Source organism: Pan troglodytes, chromosome 1 (genome assembly GCF_028858775.2).
Source record: "Pan troglodytes isolate AG18354 chromosome 1, NHGRI_mPanTro3-v2.0_pri, whole genome shotgun sequence".
NCBI classification, from domain to species: Eukaryota; Metazoa; Chordata; class Mammalia; order Primates; family Hominidae; genus Pan; species Pan troglodytes.
In genome coordinates, this window is record NC_072398.2 from 169,879 (window position 1) to 193,774 (window position 23,896).

General features: G+C 45.0%; 1 protein-coding gene across 1 annotated transcript in view; it reads right to left on the bottom strand.

Moving 5' to 3' along the window:
- Positions 1 to 488: 488 nt before the first annotated feature.
- LOC744661 (uncharacterized) overlaps positions 489 to 23,896 on the bottom strand; it is a 37,104-nt gene continuing 13,696 nt past the window's right edge. Inside the window, 5 exon segments of the mRNA NM_001302429.1 lie at positions 489 to 1,730; positions 5,039 to 5,170; positions 6,233 to 6,342; positions 21,533 to 21,655; positions 22,234 to 22,332. Of these exon segments, the coding sequence (NP_001289358.1) occupies positions 1,190 to 1,730; positions 5,039 to 5,170; positions 6,233 to 6,342; positions 21,533 to 21,574 (825 nt within the window). The 5' untranslated portion in view covers positions 21,575 to 21,655; positions 22,234 to 22,332 and the 3' untranslated portion in view covers positions 489 to 1,189.

Genomic DNA, 23,896 nt, shown 5'->3' on the forward strand with positions numbered 1-23,896 from the left:
GGGGTAACCACAGCCTGGGAGACAGGCTCCAAGGAGTCCTGAGAAAGGACCTGAGGTCGGGTTGCAGTTTTTTTTTAATTTTTTGAGATGGAGTCTCGCTGTGTCACCAGGCTGGAGTGCAGTGGCGCGATCTCGGCTCACTGCAACCTCCGCCTCCCGGGTTCAAGAGATTCTCCTGCCTCAGTCTCCCGAGTAGCTGGGACTACAGGCGCCCGCCACCACGCCCGGCTAATTTTTGTATTTTTAGTAGAGACAGGGTTTCACCGTGTTGGCCAGGATGGTCTCGATCTCTTGACCTGGTGATCCACCTGCCTCGGCCTCCCAAAGTGCTGGGATGAGAGGCGTGAGTCACCGCGCCCGGCCGCACTTTGGTTTTAACATTTCAGGGAGGCAGGAGTTACAGGCAAAGGCATACAGCCGTGCACAGAAGGTCGGCATTGGTTTGAGCTGAAAGGGAGGGACATCTAAAAGCTGGGGCTTACAGGACATCGGTGGATTCAGAGATTCTTTAATTTGCATTTGGTTGGAGGAGGAAGGTTCTGTCTAAAACTTGGAAGCTGTGTAGCAAGATGATGACCTGCAGGTGTGACTTTACCCTTGCCTGCATGGGTCCTGTTTATAATTTGGTGTCTTATTGCCACAAAGAGTCTGTCTGTCAGTCTTAAGATCTCCATGACCTCTAATGCTGGTCCATGGTTGCATCTAAGCTGCAAAAGGGAAGGAGCGTAATGAAGCGTGGCGGACCTCCCTTCCCATCGAGGCTGGGAACTCAGCTTTTCAGGTTTCTCTGGGGCCCCTTTCAGTTGTTTAGGGGGCTTAGGGTTTTGTTTAGCTTACCAACTTTTCCTATTAGAAATTTAGCTGAAGTTGAGGTCACATAAGTCTTCTGGAGCATTCCCTAACACAGAAAATGCCCCGCCCTTTAGAATTCTAACAGGACAGAGAAAGTGGAGGCGAGGAGCCCACCCTCTCCAACTCCTGCTCTTACGGGGGCCCCAAGACCCAGAGGAGGGGCCTGCCTGGGCCCTGGGGAGGGCACCCAGCCTGTGCTCCCTGGAAGGGTGGGTTACTCCAGGCAGGCCACTCCTGCTGGCATGGCGATGATTCAGTTTCAGCCCTGCACCTGCAGCCTCTGGCTGCAGCCGGTCTGCAGTGTTTCTCTTTGTTCCCCCTTCCATCTTCCTCGACCTTATGTTCCCATGCTTCCCAGCAGGAGGGGAGGCCCAATTTGCGTTTCCTTTTCTGTAATAAAGCCTGCTGATGGGTGATTGCAGCTTTCTCTCACTGCCAGGGAGGAACTGGGGTAGGCTCCAGGCAGCCAGAGGCACCACTGTGCTTCCGTGGGTTTCCCCGGGGCACCTTCAAGTTCCAGTGTGAGTGCTGTTGAGATTCCGGGCGTCCAGTGCACACACGGGAGACGGCCATTGCCTCCCCTCCAGCCCCAGCCGCGGTGCACAGGGCGAAGGCTGTCTGGGTGAAGGCTATGTGTGAGTGAGGCCAGGGAATGAGGGGCAGAGCTCTGCTGTAAGAGCAGAGCAGGTGATGGAGAGGGTGGGAGGTGTAGTAACAGAAGCAGGAAACTCCAGTCATTCGAGACGGGCAGCACAAGCTGAGGAGTGCAGGCCACCTCTACGGCCAGGAAACGGATTCTCCCGCAGAGCCTCGGAAGCCACCGACCCTGCTCCCACCTTGACTCAGTAGGACTTACTGTAGAATTCTGGCCTTCAGACCTGTAAGGGAATACATTTTGGTTGTTTTAAGTCACTAAGTGTGTGGTAATTTGTTGCAGCAGCCACAGGAAACTAGTATTGTAGTGAAGCCTCAAAACCCCCCTGAAGGGGCTGGGCTCAGTGGCTCATGCCTGTAATCCCAGCACTTTGGGAGGCCGAGGTGGGTGGATCACTTGAGGTCAGGAGTTCGAGACCAGCCCAGCCAACATGGTGAAATGCCATCTATACAAAAAATACAAAAACTAGCCGGGCATGGTGGCACATGCCTGTAATCTCAGCTACTCAGGAGGCTGAGACAGGAGAATTGTTTGAACCCAGGGGGGCGGAGGTTGCAGTGAACTGAGATTCCACCACTGCACTCCAGCCTGGGTGACAGAGCGACGCTCCATCTCGAAAACAAAACAAAACAAAACAAAACAAAAAAACCCCACCTGAAGGTTTCCAGTTCTGCCAGCAGTCTCCCACCCAAACCCCAGAAGCAGACATTCCATTGCTGTGGGCCATGGACAGGCAGAAGGAAGCACCTTCTCATGGCAGAGGCCTACCCAGGAGAAACCCAAGGGAAGGCACTGCTGGGCTGGCCCCTCTCTGCCAAGGCCATATTCTTTTTTGTTTGAGGCCAGTTTCACTCTGTCTCCCAGACTGGAGTGCAGGGGCACAATCTCAGCTCACTTCAACCTCTGCCTCCCCAGTTCAAGTGATTCTCCTGCCTCAGTCTCCTGAGTAGCTGGGATTACAGGAGTGTAGCACGCCTAGCTAATTTTTGTATTTCTAGTAGAGATGCGGTTTTGCCATGTTGCCCAGGCTGGACTCGAACTCCTTGCCTCAAGTAGTCCACCTGTCTCAGCCCCGCAAAGTGCTGGTATTACAGGAGTGAGCCACTGCACCCAGCATTTGCCAAGACCTTTGATGGCAGGCTTTTTCCAGGTGATCAGTCCTTGTCTGGTCTGGCCCTGCCCCACTCTCCTCACCTAGTTGGACTCCCTAGCTACTTTTCAGTAGAGGAGAGTGTGTACCCCAATCCCAGCTTGGTTCAGATCTGCATTTAACTCATGGAACCTGGCTGCTCCCCAGGTCCTGAAGAAAAAAAACGGTCTCTCTGTGGGTATGATAAAAGATGGGCCTGTCCCCAGGACCCTGTGAGAGGGAAGCCCAATGTCCCACCAGGTTGGCAGGGCTGGGGAAGGGAAAGTGTTATGGCAGCCCCAAGAAAAAAAAGAGGCAGCAGAGGGAGCAGGACAGCACTCACATGGAACTCATGCCACTGCCTGAGTGAGGGGAGGGAGGAGTGCATGCCAGTGACGTCAGGGGTCAGAGAGGCGCAGTTCCAGGGCGGCTTTCCCCCTCACTTCCTGCCATGTTACTCTGATCGCCTCCAGGTGAGCCTGCCCACTTTGTGCCCAGGGGCCTGTAGAAAACCACAGCTCCCCATGGTTATGGCCCCAGGAGTGGGGCAGAGCAGGGAGGAGTCCTGGACAGAGGAGAGGCAGGGGCAGGAGGGAGTGGGCCTCAAACTCCAGGAGGGGGCCCTTCTCATGGGTCCTGCTTTCTGGCTTCTCCTTCCTGACCCCTGGGCTGATCACTTGGGGAAGAACTGAGACAAAGTTTCTCACCCTCAGGACCAAGGGGTTTAATTACTGGGCCCTTAGGGAGGTGTGAGCCCCCTGAAAGGATGCAAGGTTTTGTTTTGTTTTGTTTTGTTTTTTGAGACAGAGTTTCGCTCCTGTCGCCCAGGCTGGAGTGCAGTGGCATGATCTCACCACACTACAACCTGCGCCTCCCAGATTCAAGTGATTCTCCTGTCTCAGCCTCTGGAGTAGCTGGGATTACAGGTGGCTGCCACCACGCCTGGCTAATTTTTTGTATTTTTAGTAGAGACAGGGTTTCGCCATGTTGGGCAGGCTGGTCTTGAACTCCTGACCTCAGGTGATCCAACTGGCTCCGCCTCCCAAAGTTCGGGGATTACATGAGCCACTGTGCTTGGCCACGATGAAAGGTTTTGTGTGGAGAGCATGTACATGCCTTTCTGGGAAAACAGTCCACAGCTCTTATTCTCAGCAGGCTTCACGGTCAGAAAAGGTTAGAACTCTTGCTACAGAGCTGTGGAAGCAGCCAGGTGAGGGGCCTGCCAAGGGCACTCTGGGCACTACCTGGGCACTCTCGAGCCCATCATCCCCTAGGCAGGCTGCACTGCTTGGTATTTGCAGAGCTGAGGGGGTGGGGCATGTGGGGACTGTGAAATCGCCCTGAGATGACCCACAGTCCTCAGCTGGGAAGTGAGCGGTGCATCTCCTGCAGCGTCCTCCATCCCTAAAGCCATGGGGCCAGGAGAACTGGCCCTTGCAGCAAGTGAAAAGCCTATTATTGATTCCCTCCCTAGCCATGTAGACAGTGAACCAAGACATTCATATCAGGTAAATGCCTTGTTCTCTGTTACCGAGGTAACCAGTAGGCATTCCCAGATACAGCGAAGGTCCTCACACCAAGATATGCACCTGGCCACCTGAGGAAAGAGAAAGGACTATCTGAGGGGATGAGGCTGAGCTGGGTGTGGAGTGGTCCTTGTGGGTCTTGGAGAGTGGGAGGGGGAGCAGCATGAGCCAGGCCTCGAGGCAGAAGGACAACCAGGAGACAGCCTGGAAAATGTGCTGGACCCACAAGGGCTCAAGGCTGGCCAGAGGGGAGGTGGGATAGGCTGCAAAGTCCTGAGGTCTGAAGATTGGCCCTGGCAGGAAGAAACCAGGTAAGGTGAGGTGTTACCTACACCCTCGGGGCCAGATGCAGGCCAGAGCCAGCCAATTACCAGGCCCTTAGGGAGGTGTGAGCCCCTTGAAATGATGCAAGCTTTTTTGTTTTTGTTTTGGAGACGGAGTTTCGCTCTTGTCGCACAGGCTGGCACCTTTGCCCAGAGCAGGCACCAAGACTTCTGGCTCTGGGTGTGACCTCAGTCTGGGTAAAAGCCCCAGCCCCCACCAGGACCACCTACCCCCTAGACTACTTCAGGTGCTGAGCCCAAGCCAGGGGCAGGAAGCTAAACTGATGCCTAGGGTAATCCCAACAAAGTCCCTGGTTCCCCGCAGCTATGGGGCTGATGGGGAATTACAGCCCAAACCCCAGATGCTGGCTCTCAAACTAACACTGAGCCCTCAGTGCCCACAGGGAGATACAATCAGCGCACTTTCCAGATGGGGAAAAATGGGATCAGAGAAGTGCAACAGCCTTGCCCAATGCCCCAGACCAGGGCTCCAGGCCCACAGTGTTCTTTTGTCACTGTGTTCAGAGGGCAGCAGCTGCTGTGATGTACCCACCTGAGCCTGGCAGCTTTCTCCAACTTTGGAAGCCCAGGAGCATGGCCCCTGTCCACAGATGCACCTGGCATGAGGCGTGCCCAGAGGGACAGAGGCAGATGAGTTTCGTCTCCTCCACTGGATTGTGAGGGCCTAGAAGGAGACAAGGGTCTGCTTGAGAAGGCAGTGAATAGCGAGCAGCCTGAGGCAGTGCCCCTCTGGATGGATGCGCAGTGCCTGGATGCAACCTGGCTCAGACAGAGCTCAGTTCTGCAGGTCCCTGAGGCATGGAGAGTTCACAGCTACCAAGTGTAGGAGTCTGGATTCAAAGCCAACGGCGTGACTCCAAAGTCCCTGCCCTAGCCCCTGGACCACCCTTGCAGGCCCATCAGATGCCCAGGCCAGCAGCACAGCCAGCCAAGACCAGGGAAACTTGGGGAGCCTCAGAGCACCCCCAGGTATTCCAACCTAATCCTGGTACCCCGCCTCTCACCACCCTTCTTCCTGCTTTAACCTCAACCCCTACACAAAGCCTGGGCCACTTAATGTGGCATCAAACAGATGCCTCAATAAATCAGTCTCATCTTGAAAAATAAAAAGACTTAACAGATATACAATTGCACGTTAGAATGCTAAAGACCATAAACATATAACAACTTAAAGTACATATAAATTCAATATATATCCAATCATTGTAACTATGACACAGTAGAATATTAAAATACTATTTTCAAAATGTATACAAGCTTAATGTTCTATGTATTCAAACTATTTATTCAAAATACAAATCATCAACATAAATTGCCACTAATATTCAGTCCCTTCACAGGACACATGATTCACTGGGAGTTAATTAGCAGCCGGCAGGCAGTGACACACAGCAAAAATGAAAACCAAGAGGTGAAATAGTTCTGAAATAAAGGTTTTAAAGCTAACAGAAATCACTGAATTACTAAGTCATTAGCACTAATTTTGAGCCAACTAACTAATTAATATGAGATGATACAATGTCCTATACTTTGGTAAATACAGACTATGTTTAAACAATGTCTGTAACGTGACTTGTAAAATGCTCCTGGCTTTACAAAGATGTGATTAAGATGTAGTAACACATGCTAAACCATTTCCCCCTGCAGAGCATGTGGTAACTTTCATCAGTCACATTGAGAGTCCAGAAGATAAAGGAAAAGGTCATGGATTTCGCTGAGAACTTACCAGAGTTGAACTCCCTCATTTTCCGTTCCCCAGCATTGGCGGGTTCTGGGACTGGTGGCTGTGGTGGCTCGTTGGTCTTTGTCTCTTAGAAGGTGGGGAATAATCATCATCTTGAAAAAGAAAAAATGGTCATTACTGAAGGAACCATCTTAGGTTACAGCCACCTCTGGGTCAATTCCCAACATTCAAAAGCTGAGCAGGGCTTTAAAGCTATCTTATTAATAATTATTTCTGTATTGTGAACTTCAGCATACTTTTTTCTAGTTACATTTGAAATGTTATTCTTTTGGGATGTGCTCAAGTGAGTACTGCTTTTTCCTCTGCCTTGCTTCATTACTTTTTAGTTTCCTTCATTTGAATCATCATTGTAAGTCTCCCCTTCTCCTCAAATAACTTTCAAATTGCTGCCAAGAACTATGTTCTATCTTAAGGCTTCTGAGAAAAAACTTTCAACGAAGATAGCCTCGTAAAGTTATACAAATATAGAAGGAACGGGATAAAATAAAGCTTAGATTGGAAAAAATATTTAAGATTATACAAAATTCACGCGTAAACAAGGGAAGCTGAGTAATTGTATGTTCAAATACTTTTAACAAGTGCAAAACATGTAGGCTTAAAGAAATAGAGCTGGCCAGGCATGGTGGTTCACGCCTGTAATTCCAACAGTTTGGGAGGCCGAGGCAGGCAGATAACTTGAGGTCAGGAATTCGAGACCAGCCTGGCCAACAGAGTGAAACCCTCTCTCTACTAAAAATACAAAAATTAGGCCAGGAGTGATGGCTCATGCCTGTGATCCCAGCACTTTGAGAGGCCGAGACGGGTAGATCACCTGAGGTCAGGAGTTTGAGACCAGCCTAACCAACTTAGGGAAACCCCATCTCTACTAAAACTACAACATTAGCCGGGTGTGGTGGCACATGCCTGTAATCCCAGCTACTCGGGAGGCTGAGGCAGGAGAATCCCTTGAACCCAAAAGGCAAAGATTGTGGTGAGCCGAGATTGTGCCATTGCACTCCAGCCTGGGCAAAAACAGCGAAACTGTCTCAAAAAAAAAAAAAAAGAAAAAATTAGCCAGGCGTGGTGGCACATGCCTGTAATCCCAGCTACTTGGGAGGCTGAGGCAGGAGAATTGCTTGAACCCAGGAGGCTGAAGTTGCAGTGAGCTGAGACTGCACCATTGCACTCCAGCCTGGGTATCAGAGCAAGACCCTGTCTCAAAAAAAAAAAAAAAAAAGAGAGAGAGCGGGAGAAAGAAAGAAAGAGGGCTACATTATTTATGAAACAGATACTGTTAACTCAGTCAGCAGAAAGCCTGTGTATGAATGAGCAGTGAGATATTCAAGCACAGCACACACACACTTCTCAGGACAGCTGTCGTGAGAGTTCCATGCTCGTTTCCTTCTGGATACATCAGCAACTCACTCTGCTATGATCCTGCAATACATCTCATGTTAGAATTACAGACATCTGGGCCAGGCACAGTGGCTGACGCCTGTAATCCTAACACTTTGGGAAGCCGAGGCAGGCAGATCACCTAAGGTCAGGAGTTCGAGACCAGCCTGGCCAACATGGTGAAATGCTGTCTCTACCAAAAATACAAAAAATTAGCTGGGCATGGTGGCGTGCGCCTGTAATCCCAGGTACTCGGGAGCCTGAGGCAGGAGAATCGCTTGAACCCGGGAGGTAGAGGTTGCAGTGAGCCGAGATCGTGCCACTGCACTCCAGCATGGGGGACAGAGCAAGGCTCTGTCAAAAAAAAAAAAAAAAAACAGAAAAAGAAAAAAGAATTAGAGACATCTGGATCAAATCAGCTGCCAGTCTCGCAAAGTGTCGGGTAACATCCTATTAAGATTGCTGCTTACACATCATCTATAAAATACTGAAAATATCATTTTAAGAAATCTTTTTTTTATTTTGAGACAGAGTTTTGCTCGTTGCCCAGGCTGGAGTGCAATGGTGCAATGTCAGCTCACTGCAATCTCTGCCCCCTGGGTTCAAGCAATTCTCCTTCCTCAGCCTCCTGAGTAGCTGGGATTACAGGCATGCACCACCACACTTGGCTAATTTTGTATTTTCAGTTGAGACAGGGTTTCTCCATATTGGTCAGGCTGGTCTCGAACTCCTGACCTCAGGTGATCCACTGACCTTGGCCTCCCAAAGTGCTGGGATTACAGGTGTGAGCCACCATGCCTAGCCAAGAAACCCTTATTTTAAAACAAGCCAGGCACGGTGGCTCATGCCTATAATCCCAGCACTTTGGGAAGCCAAGGCAGGTGGATCATTTGACGTCAGTAGTTTGAGACCAGCCTGGGCAACATGTTGTAACCCCATCTCTACTAAAAATATATTTAAAAAATTAGCTGGGCATGGTGGTGGGCACCTGTAATCCCAGCTTCTCAGGAGGCTGAGGCAGGAGAACCACTTGAACCTGGGAGGTGGAGGTTGCAGTGAGCGGAGATCACACCACTGCACTCTAGCCTGGGTGACAATAGAGAGACTCCATCTCAAAAACAAAACAAAACAAAACAAAAAACCACTAAAAAAAAGACTCCATTTCAAAAACAAAACTAAAACCAAAAACACAACACAAATGTAGTACACAAATGAAAATAATTACTGTGTTAAACACAGTTTCATAGAAAATAAAAGACCAATCAAATACAATAAGCTGCTTTTTTAGATGGGTATGTTATTCTTCTTTCACAGCTAAAGAAACAGGCTCAGAGAATGTTATTTGATTGCACCGTGTTGCATTTCTGGACAGTGCAGCTGAGATCAGACTTTGTGTGTAACTCCACTAGCCTACCAGGGTGTCTCTCATAAAGGTAAGAAATGTAAATTTGGCCTAATATACAAAGTTGCCAGGGCAGCACTGGGTCAATTCTACATACAGTACTTCTATGTTTATCAAGGGAAACCTTAAGGGAAAGTGAAAATGCTTCTAGAAGGCGGCTGGACACCAGCGCCTTTGCTTGTTGCCTTTGGGCTCTTCTTCTAAGGCCAACAGTGACCTGAAATTATTGACTGGCTTTTCCAATCAAGTGGACAAAATGATACCAAGGTCGCCAACATCGATGTAGAACATCGATGTTCTACAACATTGCTTAACGCAAGGGGAGATGCTCCTGACTCAGAGTGTTTAATTGCTCACCTACTTCTTTTTCTGCCCTCTTGGGCTTCTGAAATGAAAAGAACCCTGGGGTGATAAAGTGAGTCAAAGGGGTTCCAGCCGCATCACAGCAAAATAGATTCCTAAAAAATCCCTGGCCTAAGATGACAGCCTTGGCTGGATCAGTTTGAATGTGCTGATAGTGGACATGGTAGAATGAAGGTGGTTGAAATGTTCATATTAAAGAACTTCCACCCAGATTGCAAGAAAAGAGAGAGGAATGGAGATGGCAGCACGAGCCCCTACAATAAAAGCAGATGTTTTGAGATCAGTTATATTTCTTCTGACAAAAATTAAAGACAGAAACCAAAGTTTAGCCTGAGACTACAATTAATTGGGCAATAAGCCAGAGGCACATATGGCATAGACAGATTTAAACATTTCTCCCTGATATTAATACAAACACTAAAATTACAAATACATGGATTCCAAATAAAACAAATATTTAAAAAATTTAATGAATAAACACTGGGGCCTACAGTAGTATTTGAAGGAGATCTCACAAACAGGTTTGGTTTTTGAAGGTTAGAACTGGTGGTCTAGAGAATTCATTTCATTCCAGAGAAAGAAAGAGAGGAATTTCTTGGGTTCCTTCAGGAATGTGTCTAGCTTTGCCTCATCTTTGTTTGAACTATGGATACGGCAGAAGAAAACATGAGGATTTCACAGATTTAAGGTGCAAAAAGTCACTGGGTTCTCTAAGAAGTCTGGGATTCTTCTGCTGGAAAAATAAGTTTGTTGAGAAAAAATGAGTTGGAGGAGGCTGTTATTGAAGTGAAGCAGAATTGTTTTTACTAATCTGCTTATTACCCACTCTGTAGTGTGGAAACAAATTATTCATGCACAAGGTCCTCTTACTGTTCCTAGAATGCAGTGGAAAGAGAACAGATTAGTTTTCCTCCCTCAGAACACAACCCCTAGAAACATCCTACCTCAGATGAGATATTGCCTAATTATTTTCAAAAGACAGTGAAACATCATGGATGTAAATGTTTGCTGCAAAATAAATACATGCTAGAAACAGAAGCATCTGGGTCACAGCTATATTAGAGCTACCTGTGTTCCCCTGTCACTGACATTAAAACAAAAATGTCCAATACAATCATTCACAGCATGGGAGAGGGGAAGTTGAAGGATGGAAAGGCCAGGCATAAAAGGATTTCAGAATTTCCGTCCATAAGGAAGTGGCTTTGTGCACTGTCTGTTACTGCGTGCAAGGTGAAATTTGAAGAATGAAAACATGCAGTAACAAGGGCTCCTTTGTCCAACTCACCTCTCCAGATACCAAGTTTCAGACATGTTGCATTGTAATTGAAAGGTTGATATAATTTTTTTTAAAGAACACTTGCGGTGTTTGAAGTGACAAAGGCTGCTGTGACCAAAAAGCAGGGAAAGGGAATTTTTTTAAAAAAAAGCAAACAACAACAACAAAAACCCCACAGAAAAGCAAACAACAAACAAACAAAAAACAGAGGAAGAAGTCGAACACCCTGGGCTGTGGCTACTTCCAGGAAGGGGCTACAAGAGGCAGTTGGAAATTCTGTTTGTTTTGCAACTGTGGGTTTTCCGGCCTGCTTCCTTTCTAAAGTATATTACTCTGCTTTTGATTCATGAAGTTATCCATTTCTGTTTTCTGGAACAGCTATGTATTTTCTTTATCTATCATCTATTTACCATCTATCTATCTATCTATTTACCATCTATCTTTTCTACCTTTCGCTATCAAGAGCTTGGGTCAAGCAGGATAGAATTCCAGTGTATGTTCACTCTACCATTTAAAACAAGAGCTCTTGTAGGCATTCTCCATCACATCATAAACCTGAGCTTTCTAAAACAGGGTGTGGCAAACTACCATGCATGGACCATGTCTGACACAGTCTGCGTTTGTAAGTAAAGTTGTAATGGGACACAGCCAATACATGTGTTACATAATGTCTCTGGCTACTTTCATGGTATAATGGAAGAGCTGAGTCACTGAGAGAGAGACCATATGGCTTGGAAAACTTAAAATATTTAACATTTAGCCCCCTGCAGAAAATACTTGCTGACTCTTGTTTTAAAAGATCTCTGTTTAGAATGCTACCTATTGCGTTCTGGAGAGAATCACAACTCTTTACCACAATCGACACAGCTTCAGCCCTGCTTCTATATCCAGCCTCATCTATTTCTGCTCCTCCTCCTAATTTTCCTTCTGGCCATGCTGATGGATTGTCAGCTTCCCAGATGTGCGAGAATCTCTCCTCCCTTCCCAACATTCTCATGCTCTCCCTCTGCCTCTCAAGAACTTCCTGCCCCATCTCTCATGACAAATCCTTTCTTCATTCTTTAAGATGCAGCCCCTTTGCTCCTTCCTTAAGGATGTCTGTCTGGCTCTATTTTGGGTGACGTGCTCCTTCTGCATCTCCCAGAGCCAGCCTGTGTGTGTCAGCTACAACATTTCTTTGCATCTCTGTGTCATATATCACCAAATCTGCCTAAGCTTGCATGAGTCACCACATGACAACTTCAGACTCCACCAGCATTGTCCCCACTAACCACAAGGCTTAGACATTCATCCAGTATGCTCGGGGTTGTGGGGTGGTAGCAGTAACCAGCTGGTGACCATCATTTCTTACATCAGAATCAAATCTGTAGATCTCTGCCATTCATAAGTATTTGGAGTTTAAAATTAGCATAAAGATTTTCCTTAAAATAAGAACAAATGGCTTGAGTAGGCTTTTGGAACATAGGATGTTTCCACTGGTTCATTTCTGTGTTCAATATTCCCACATGAATCTAAACACGACTCTGCTCTTAGTAGCTGTGCGACCCTGGGAAAGTCACTCCATCTTCCTCAGCTAAATTTTGTTGTGTGAGTAATGAGAAGAGAGTTGTGGTTTGTGTTTAGTGAGTAATAACAAACAAAAGGCATTTAGCTTTCTGGAACCTGGTATGCAGTAGATCTTCATGAAATACTAGCTCTGTTGATAAAACTAGACCGAAAGAAGCTTTCAAAGTCAACAACATTATCATGCAGTGAAGGACCTAGACGAGAAGCTGCTACTACAGCTTGCAGCTCCTGGAGGCCCATTTTGTCCATGACTTAGCAGGAATGCACTACCTTTCCATAAGGAGACACTGCCCACAGAAACCAAGGCCATTCTTTGAAGACAAATATGTTTTAATAGCCTTTACATTATGTAATAGCATAATATAAATAATTTATTAATAATAATGTAAAATTATTTACATTATTATGTTACGACTTTTGTACAGAGCTTTACACCTAGATATTCTGAAGTTGGTGGTCTGTGAGTGGCATCGAGTGATGACCGACACACTCTGACCTGGGGTAGAACAACACGTATCCCTGCAGTTTGCTGAATTTCAGGGCATCACCACCTTTTTTCAGCTCCACAGAGAACAGCAGCACCTCGAGGGACAGATGTGCAAAAAGCAAGGTGGAGGCCCTTCTGCTGGAGAGGCGGCTGGGGAGGGTCCTTAGAGGAAGTGACAGCTGAGCTCTTCTCTGAAGGGTGAAGCTGAATTACTTGAAGCTTAGGGTGAAGGGGTGTCCAGAGAAGTGGAGCCTGTGAGCCAAAAGCATAATGACTTGTCCAGAGAAGTGTAACAAGTTCCATATTGTTTCTATGCCAAATCTGTACAGGAGTCACCAAAGGAAAGAGCAGGATCCTGGAGCCAGGGCCTTGGAACTCCCCTGCTGGCAATGGGAATGTTCACTGGGAATTTTGGGGGGCAAAACCTGAAAATGTTTCCTCTTAGCTCCAATTCTCTGTCTGTCTATTTCTGTCCCTCTCTCTTTCCCTTATCTTTATTATCCTAAGAAAACACAGATGTCTCAGATGTGGGGATTAGCAGCCTGCCTCTTTCTGGATGACTTCAGGGGAGCACTTTGCCCTCTGTGAACTTATTTACAATAATTCACGAATCTCGCCAAAAAAAAAAAAAAAAAGTCATGGTAGCAGAGGTTAGAAAATATCCTAGTATTTCTTCTGATGCTTTGAATTTATGATTAATATGTTCAATCTTCATCTTCTGAAAAGCCACCGGTTGCACAGTGAGGACCATAAAGGGAGTCTGTTTCTGTGGCTTGTGGCTTCAACAGTCAGCGGTTTTGCAGCAATAGCATTGCATGTGGGTTTTAGAATGATGATGCTCAACAGTGGACAATTCTCTTCCCCTGCCTGGGCCCCACTGCCCGCCCTTCCATACAGTGCGGGGTCACAGCTGAGTTCTCCGAGACACCTCGCAGGATCTCGGCTTCTGAACTATCAAGTGTCTTCTAGGTGAAGGCTTGGTCTCATAGTCTTTGTGGCTTCCTCCAGGTAACAGTTGGTTTTTTGACCTAACCTTGGTATTTGTGTGACACACGTGTGAATGTGCTCCCTGTGGCAGCGCTGAGGAAGGACTCAGTCATCACAGATGCCAAAAGGCAAATGCAGTGTGCTTTTTTCCAACATATCCAGTCTTGCATTTTTACCCATCAGCCCATTTGAAAAAGAAAAAAAAAAAAAAAAGCCCCCCGTTAGAATTAAATCCCCTCTGGAGATAATGTGTATTTTTTACATCTTTCACTTTTTTTATAGTCACATTTGCTCCCAGTTCCTGCCAGAATCCACTAGAGGGCAGAGACACCCATGTATATTTGTGTGGCACTTGCTGAGTGGTAAGAAAAACAGACACCCTGCCCTCCAGGAGCCAACCTCCAGTGCCAGGGCCAGCGGCAGCAAGTAAGAAAACCTCAGTTTCTGTATCTGCATCAGCTACATGGTGCTCACACACAGGAGGCATCAACCAGTTTTCTCAGTTAAAGAGACAGAAACAAAATGTGTCTTTGCTACTTTTTGAATTTACCATGTTATCTAATGTTTTAACTTAATTGAATGAATAAACTCCCTATGCATCTGGACACATGCATGGAAAATTCACAAACATTTCAAACCAAAATAGAGTATTTTGACCAAAGAGAACTTCTTTTGATATGTGAATGTCACTTTTTTCTATCTTTTAGTGATTTTAATTTAATGAAATTGAGAAGTCTGTGCCTCTAAAAGACTTAAGAGCAAGGTATTTCTCCATTTTGAAAAAAATTTTGGCAAAATATTTTCTACTGTAGATACAAGTTAATTGGCTGAGGGTAATAAATAGAAGATTAAAAAATGACTTTTATCCCGTTATTCTGTCAAGGGCTACAGTGAATTACACACCCTGGCTTGGGTTTGCACGCCACGTGCTGGAAGCCAGCAGTCATGAAGGCCATGCTCTCCCACACTTAGAAAAAAAGCGCATAAGAAAGAGCTCCATCAACTTCACACAGAATGACCTCCAGCAAGACCTGGGAGATGGATTTCTGGATGGATGCTGCTGCTGGAGGAGACAATGCCACTGCAGATGGCTCACACTGCTCCCACGCTATAGGGGCCAGTGACTTGTGGCTCCCACACGCCGTCCCATTGGGGAACCGAGATTCACCCCAGCTGGGTGGACTCTTCTGTGTCCCCTGTCAAGAAGCTCCACGGCTTACCTTGGTTTTTTCCTTTTTAAAACTCTCTGATGTTTTCCTGTCCAGTGGGGGCTGCATCTCACCTTAGAAGAACACATTTTCCAACTAGGAGCTGTCTTGGTAGCTGGTCCAGAGAAAGTTCTCCTCTCTCTGGAGTGAGGTCCAGCCAAGTAACTCCAGCCAGAATTCTCACTGAGTGGGGCTGGATCTGCCCTGTTCTCCTCCCATCCTTATGCTGACTGTGGAAATCCATCCGTGCCCTATGCAAAGTCCTGCATCTTGGACTGTAAAATGGCAAAAGCCAAATTTAAAACATATGATTATACTGACTGTATGAGGAAAAGAAAGTTCTAAGGTAGACAATTGGTAAGCAAGCAATAATGTGTAACTTTCTAGAACACTAGGGTGTTTTTTATTTGTCTGATTATTTTCTGTTTAACAGGCTGGCTAAGAGCCAGTGGGAGAGAAAGCTGGCTGGGAACTGAGAGGCATGAGGTCACCTCAGTCCCAACATTTCCATGTAAATGATGATGCGAGGTGGGCTGGTGGCAAGATCAGAGCAGAACTGAAGGTGATAGAGACATGAAAAACCCTTCAAAAAAAAAATCAATGAATCCAGGAGCTGGTTTTTTGAAAAGATCCACAAAATAGACCAATAGCCAGACTAATAAAGAAGAAAAGAGAGAAGAACCAAATAGACGCAATAAGAAAGTATATAGGGGATATCACCACTGATCCCCCAGAAATACAAACTATCATCAGAGAATACTATAAACGCATCTATGCAAATAAACTAGAAAATCTAGAAGAAACAGATAAATTACTGGACACATACACCCTCCCAAGTCTAAACCAGGAGGAAGTCGAATCCCTGAATAAACCAATATCAAGTTCTGAAATTGAGACTGTAATTAATAGCCTACCAACCAAAAAAAGTCCAGGACCAGATGGATTCACAGCCGAATTCTACCAGAGGTACAAACAGGAGCTGGTACCATTCCTTCTGAAACTATTCCAAACAATAGAAAAAGAGGGAATCCTCCCTAACTCATTTTATGAGGCCAGCATCATCCTGATACCAAAACCTGGCAGAGACACAAGAAAGAAAGAAAATTTCAGGCCAGTATTCCTGATGAACATCAACGCAAAAATCCTCAACAAAATACTGGCAAACAGAGTCCAGCAGCACATCAGAAAGTTTATCCACCATGATCAAGTCAGCTTCATCCCTGAGATGCAAGGCTGGTTCAACACATGCAAATCAATAAACATAATCCACCACATAAACAGAACCAAAGACAAAAACCACATGATTATCTCTATAGATGCAGAAAAGGCCTTCAACAAAATTCAACAGCCCTTCATGCTAAAAACTCTCAATAAACTAGGTATTGATGGAATGTATCTCAAAATAATAAGAGCTATTTATGACAAACTCATAGCCAATATCATACTGAATGGGCAAAAACTGGAAGCATTCCCTTTGAAAACTGGCACAAGACAAGGATGCCCTCTCTTGCCACTCCTATTCAACACACTATTGGAAGTTCTGGCCCGGGCAATGAGGCAAGAGAAAGAAATAAAGGGTATTCAAATAGGAAGAGAGGAAGTCAAATGGTCTCTGTTTGCAGATGACATGATTGTATATTTAGAAAACCCCATTGTCTCAGCTGGGCACGGTGGCTCACGCCTGTAATCCCAGCACTTTGGGAGGCTGAGGCGGGTGGATCACGAGGTCAGGAGATCCAGACCATCCTGGCTAACACGGTGAAACCCCGTCTCTACCAAAAATACAAAAAATTAGCCGGGAGTGGTGGCAGGCGCCTGTGGTCCCAGCTACTCGGGAGACTGAGGCAGGAGAATGGCATGAACCCGGGAGGCGGAGCTTGCAGTGAGCTGAGATCGCGCCACTGCACTCCAGCCTGGGCAACAGAGTGAGACTCTGTCTCCAAAAAAAAAAAAAAAAGAAAAGAAAAGAAAACCCCATTGTCTCAGTCCAAAATCTCCTTAAGCTGATAGGCAACATCAGCAAAGTCTCAGGATATAAAATCAATGTGCAAAAATCACAAGCATTCCTATATACCAATAACACACAAACAGCCGAATCATGAGTGAACTCCCATTCGCAATTGCTACAAACAGAATAAAATACCTGGGAATACAATTTACAAGGGATGTCAAGGACCTCTTCAAGGAGAACTACAAATCACTGCTCAAAGAAATAAGAGAGGACACAAACAAATGGAAAAACATTCCATGCTCATGGATAGGAAGAATCAATATCGTGAAAATGGCCACACTGCCCAAAGTAATTTATAGATTCAATGCTATCCACATCGAGCTAACACTGACTTTCTTCACAGAATTGGAAAAAACTACTTTAAATTTCATGTGGAACTAAAAAAGAGCATACATAGCCAAGACAATCCTGGGGAAAAAGGGCAAAGCTGGAGGCATCATGCTACCTGACTTCAAACTCTACTACAAGGCTACAGTAAGCAAAACAGCATGGTACTGGTACCAAAACAGATATATAGACAATGGAACAGAATAGAGACCTCAGAAACAACATCCACATCTACTAGCATCTGATCTTTGACAAACCTGACAAAAACAAGCAATGGTGAAAAGATTCCCTATTTAATAAATAGTGTTGGGAAAACTGGTTAGCCATATGCAGAAAACTGAAACTGGACCCCTTCCTTACACCTTATACAAAAATCAACTCCAGATGGATCAAAGACTTAAACGTAAGCCCTAGAACCATAAAAATCCTAGAAGAAACCCTGGGCAATACCATTCAGGACATAGGCATGGGCAAAGACTTCATGTCTAAAACACCAAAAGCAATGGCAACAAAAGCCAAAACTGACAAATGGGATCTAATTAAACTAAAGAGCTTCTGCACAGCAAAATAAACTACCATCAGACTGAACAGGCAACCTACAGAATGGGAGACAATTTTTGCAATCTACTCATCTGACAAAGGGCTAATACCCAGAATCTACAAAGAACTTAAACAAATTTACAAGAAAAAAAAAAAAACATCAAAAAGTAGGCAAAGAATATGAACAGACACTTCTCAAAACAAGACATTTATGCAGCCAACAGACATATGAAAAAATGTTCATCATCACTGGTCATTAGATAAATGCAAATCAAAACCACAATGAGATACCATCTCACACCAGTTAGAATGGTGATCATTAACAAGTCAGGAAACAACAGATGCTGGAGAGGATGTGGAGAAATAGGAATGCTTTTACACTGTTGGTGGGAGTGTAAATTAGTTCCACCCATTGTGGAAGTCAGTGTGGCAATTCCTCAGGGATCTAGAACTAGAAATACCATTTGACCCAGCCATCCCATTACTGGGTATATACCCAAAGGACTATAAATCATTCTACTACAAAGACACATGCACACATATGTTTATTGCAGCACTATTCACAATAGCAAAGACTTGGAACCAACCCAAATGTCCATCAATAATAGACTAAAGAAAATGTGGCACATATACACCATGGAATACTATGCAGCCATAAAAAAGGATGAGTTCATGTCCTTTGCAGGGACATGGATGAAGGTGGAAACCATCATTCTCAACAAACTATCACAAGAACAGAAAACCAAACATCGCAAGTTCTCACTCATAAGTGGGAGTTGAACAATAAGAACACATGGACATAGGGAGGGGAACCTCATACCAGGACCTGTCAGGGGGTGGGGGGCTAGGGGAGGGATAGCATTAGGACAAATACCTAATGTAGGTGACAGGTTGATGGGTGCAGCAAGCCACCATGGCACGTACCTATGTAACAAAAACTGCACATTCTGCACATGTACCCCAGAACTTAAAGTATAATTAAGAAAAAAAAAAAAGATGTATACTGGGAGGCTGAGGTGGGCAAATCACTTGAGCTCAAGAGTTCAAGACCAGCCTGGCCAACATGGTGAAACACCATCTCTACTAAAAATAGAAAAATTAGCCGGGTGTGGTGGTGGGTGCCTGTAATCCCCGCTACTTGGGAGGCTGAGGCAGGAGAATCACTTGAGCCCAGGAGACAGAGGATGCAGTGAGCCGAGATTGTGCACCACTGCATTCCAGCCTGGGTGACAAGGCAACTCCATCTCAAAATAAAAACAAAAGGTACAAATGGCAAACAGGTATAAAAAAAGTGCTCAACATCACTGATCAACAGAAAAATGCAAGTGAAAACTACATTGAGATATCTCATCCGGGCAGAAATGGCTGTAATCCAAAAGACAGACAATAACAAATGCTGACAAGGATGTGGAGAAAAGGGAACCCTTGAACACTGCTGGTGGGAATGTAAATTAGTACAACCTCTATGGAGAACAGTTTGAAGCTTCCTCAAAAACTAAAAATAGAGCTACCATATGATTCAGGAATCCCATTCCTAAGTATACATCCAAAAGAAAAAAAAATCAGTATATTGAAGAAAGATCTGAACTCATGTTTATTTTCTGCACTATTCTCAATAGTCATGATTTGGGAGCAACCTAAGTGTCCATCAACAGAAGAATGGATAAAGAAACTGTACATATACACAATGAAGTGTGATTAATATTTAGCCACAAAAAAAATGATATTCAGTCATTTGCAACAACATGAATGGAACTGGAGGTCATTATGTTAAGTGAAATAAGCCAAGCAAAGACAGACAAACTTCAGATGTTCTCACTTATTTGTGGGAGCTAAAAATGAAAACAATTGAACTCATGGACATACAGAGTGGAAAGAAGGTTACCAGAGCTTGGAAAGGGTAGTTGGGGGTGGGGGAGAGTGGGAATAGTTAATGGGTATGAAAAAATAGAAAGAATGAGTAAGACCTAGTATTTGCTAGCACAACAGGGTGAATATAGTTAAAAATAATTTAATTGTACATTTTAAAATAACTAACAATATAATTGGATTGTTTGAAACACAAAGGACAAGTGTTTGACAAGATGGATACCCCATTTACCCTGATGTGATTTTTATACATTGCATGTTTGTATCAGAATATCTCATGTAACCCATAAAAATACACTCCTACTATGTACCCACAAAATTAAAAAAATAATTTTTACAAAAATGAATCCCACATTGATATATGTGTATTAGGAAAATATTTTCATTAAGAAAATATGAAATCTGCACCTCTAGCCCTCTGACTAAATACAAGGCAGATTATCTATCCCTCAAAAGTTTGATAACCTTGGATTAATATGAAATAAATATGATTAGGAAATCCATCACATTTACATGATATTTATACACTATTGCCTATCTTAGATTATAAACCATGGCATGCAATGGTAAAGTCTTCTTACTGTTCTTGCAAGTTTTCCTTTGATTATTCTTGCTAGGATTCAAATATACCCCAAAGCACAACTTTTATTTGAATAAAAAGTGATCCATAACTTTAAATAAATAAGTTCAAAAATATAAATATAAATGAATATAAATATTAATTTATATCACATGTAGGCATAACACAGCACAATAAAAAAGATAACTGTATTGTGGGTAGGGAGAAAATAGAAAATCAAGTCATTAAAAATTCAGGTCTTTTTTCCAACACAAAACAGAAGTGCTCAACTGCCATCTGTATTTAACTGTAAACATCTCATTATAAACCAAAGAAGCATGTCTCATGATGTCACCGGATGTGGTACTCCCTGAAGCATTTGGCATGGACACCCTTCTGGCACTTCTCGCACCGGGTGTTGGTCTGTGAGTGGCAGAGGGCACACCGGGTCCTCTTGTCCTGATGGATAATCCAGTGCCCAATCATATCGAAGCGGCTCTCAGTCTCCAACCGCCTGCTTCGCCTCCCTTGAGATGTTGTGTCAGCATTGCTCTCCAGATACACACAGGCAATGTATCTCCGGAAGGCAAGGAGGTCCACCTGGGCATCTTGGCAGCAGATTCTATGCAGCTGCCATGCATTGTTGAGGGCAGCATCAATGACATAGCCAATAAAGCTTGAGTACCACTTCATGCCTCGGATCTTCACCTTGTACTTGGCAATATTCTGATCCATCCTACCAACGCCGCCCACCTTCTCCTGATACAGCTTCACCAGTGATGGCTGGTGGACCTGAGTCCGCGTTTTAGCTGCTCCAGAGTGACGACTGGTCAGCCTCACTGGCTCTATGCCCACAGCATTGGAGCAAATGTTGACCACGCTGCTATCATGCCAGCGGCACACGATGATCTCCTCACTCTCATCGACTTTGTAATCAAATGAACCCCTCTTCATTTTTTTCAGTTCTTTGGGGTCTTTTAGGGGACATCGGTCAGTCCTGTACTCACGAACAGTTCCTGTGGCTTTCACCCCCTTTTTCCTCAAAATGGACATCAGTTTAACACTTGTGAAAACCTTGTCAAAAAATATGTGATATGGCAGAAAACCACGCTCCTGAAGCGCATCCACAAATTTTATTACCATACTGCCTCCTAGATCCAAGCTCCTGTCTGGCTTGGTAAACAGTGTGCCCTGTGAGGGCTCAAACCACACCAAGTAGCCTCTGCTGGTTGTCCCACACCAAATCTTGTAGCCAAGTCGCACAGGCTTCCCCCTGTGCAGCTGCTTGGACCCCCGGTGCCCAAAGTACTCACACATAGACTCGCCAAAGCTGTAGAACTCTTCCAAGGGTGCATGCTTCTGGAAATTGCAGTTCATCCGGATGATGAGAGGTCTGACCTTGGCAAACCTATCACTTGCATCAAGTTCGTTGTTATCTGCAAAATGTAAGTATGAGAAGATTAGTTCAAATCTGTCCCTTCTAATTGCATCAGCCACAAGATGATGATGTGAATCGGGAGAGGTTTCCCAGAACATCCTTCTCCTTGGATAAGAGATGTACCCACTTAAAATCAAAATGCCCAAAACACACTTCAATTCCTGAGCCGTAAGACTCAAATTGACATTTTTCTGCCAAGCATAACGATTGGTTTCATTAACAATGAAATTAATTGTTCCTTCATCAAAAAACAACTCAAAAAGGCCCACGGGACTCAGCTCCTGGCTTTTCAGATCCTCAATATGAGGATCTGACGCCGTCCAACTGCCGAAGTCTGGACGAATATCTCTTTTGGTCCAAACGCGCGGAGGTTTCACAGCTGCTTTCCGCCTCTTCCTGGCCGGCTGCAGCTCCAGGCCGTCATTATCCTCCCCGGTGCCAGAGTCCTCACACAGGACTGAAGCATGCAGCACACTGCCAGGCAGGTGAGCACCTCGCTGGCTGTCTTCATCCCCTGAGTCCTCATCAGTGAATTCCCCCGCAGCATTGTCGGGAGGTGCAATGAAAATCTCTTCCCTGTTGTTGTTGGACTCTTCCTCCTCCATAGCATTCAGAACCTCAAGCAGCTTTGCAGACTTCACCTTTGAGTGGATACCTCTCCCAGCAATGACATCTCTGTTATGACAGGAAACAGAATCAGGAAGAGGCCATGCCAGAAAGCCAATGCTTCAGCAGAAAAGAGGAGGGTGCTCCCACTATAAAACACTTTCACTTGAATGGCTTCACAGATCTGGCACCACAAGGCACCGCATTTAGTAAGTAAATTTTCCAGCTAAACACAGATTCTGCTTTTTATTGTTATATATATATATTTTTAGACGGAGTCATGCTCTGTCACCCAGGCTGGAGTGCAGTGGTGCATTGCAACCTCCGCCTCCTGGGTTCAAGCGATTCTCCTGCCTCAGCCTCCCTAGTACCTGGGACTACAGGTGCGTGCCACCATGCCCGGCTAATTTTTTTATATTTTTAGTAGAGATGGGGTTTCACCGTGTTAGTCAGGATGGTCTCGATCTCCTGACCTCGTGATCCACCTGCCTCAGCCTCCCAAAGTGCTGGGATTACAGGCGTGAGCCATGGCACCCGGCCCACAGATTCTGCTTTTAAGTGCAGAAGTATTTTAACAATGGGAGACGGAATAAACGGGTCTTACCTACTTCCTTTCCTTCTTAAACGTTGTACTCTAAAGCAGAGGGTCCCTTTAGTGATGAATCCAGATGCTGCTGTCATCACCCCAGATAACAGAAACTGGCAACAGGGAGCCCTGGGCAGCTGCAGTGACACCCACTCTTGTCCCCTCAGACTCAATGGCCCTAGGAGCTCTGCAGTTACATTTGTCTTACTATACCTTCCCTCTCTTATTGACAAATAGAAGTTTCCCTCATTCCTCAAATTCTCAAACTCTCCCAACTTGAACTCTCACTACCCAAATTCAAGAACTGAGCAGATCTGGATTTTCAGATAGCTCCCTTGCGGTTATCCTACTGTATGCTAACTGCAATTCAGAAGCCAAATCAATTTGGAAAACATGGAAACTCCTGACACTCTCTGGCCCTGTGGACATAGGAACCAAATGGATGGTGAGTGATACAGGTGCTCCTCGACTTACAATCAGGTTACATCCCAATAAACCCATCATGAGTTAAAAATGTCATAAGTCGAAAATGCATTTAATACACCTAACCTACCAAACATCGTAGTGTAGCCTAGCCTACCTTAAATGTGCTCAGAACATTTACATTAGCCTATGGTTGGGAAAAAAGTCATCTAACACAAAGCCTATTTTATAATTAAGTATTAAATAGCTCATATAATTTATTGACTACTGGACTGAAAGTGAAAAACAGAGTGACAGTATGGGTACTGAAAGTACAGTTTCTACAGAATGTATCTGGCTTTTACACCATCTTAAGTTGAACCACGCTAAGTGGGAGACTCTCTGTACTTGCATTTGAGCACAGACAGTGAGCGGGTGCTGCCCAGGGGCTGGCGATGGGTACACTCCACTCCCACCCTGCACAGCACTTTAGTTCTAATTGGAGGAGTCAGACAACAAATCAACAGACAAGTAGCTACGCAGGATGGTGTCAGGTAGCAATGAATGCCATCCCAGATAAGGACAGAATGCAACAAAGGGGTAGAGCTAGGGCTGCTATTTTGGACAGAATGGTGAGAGAAGGCT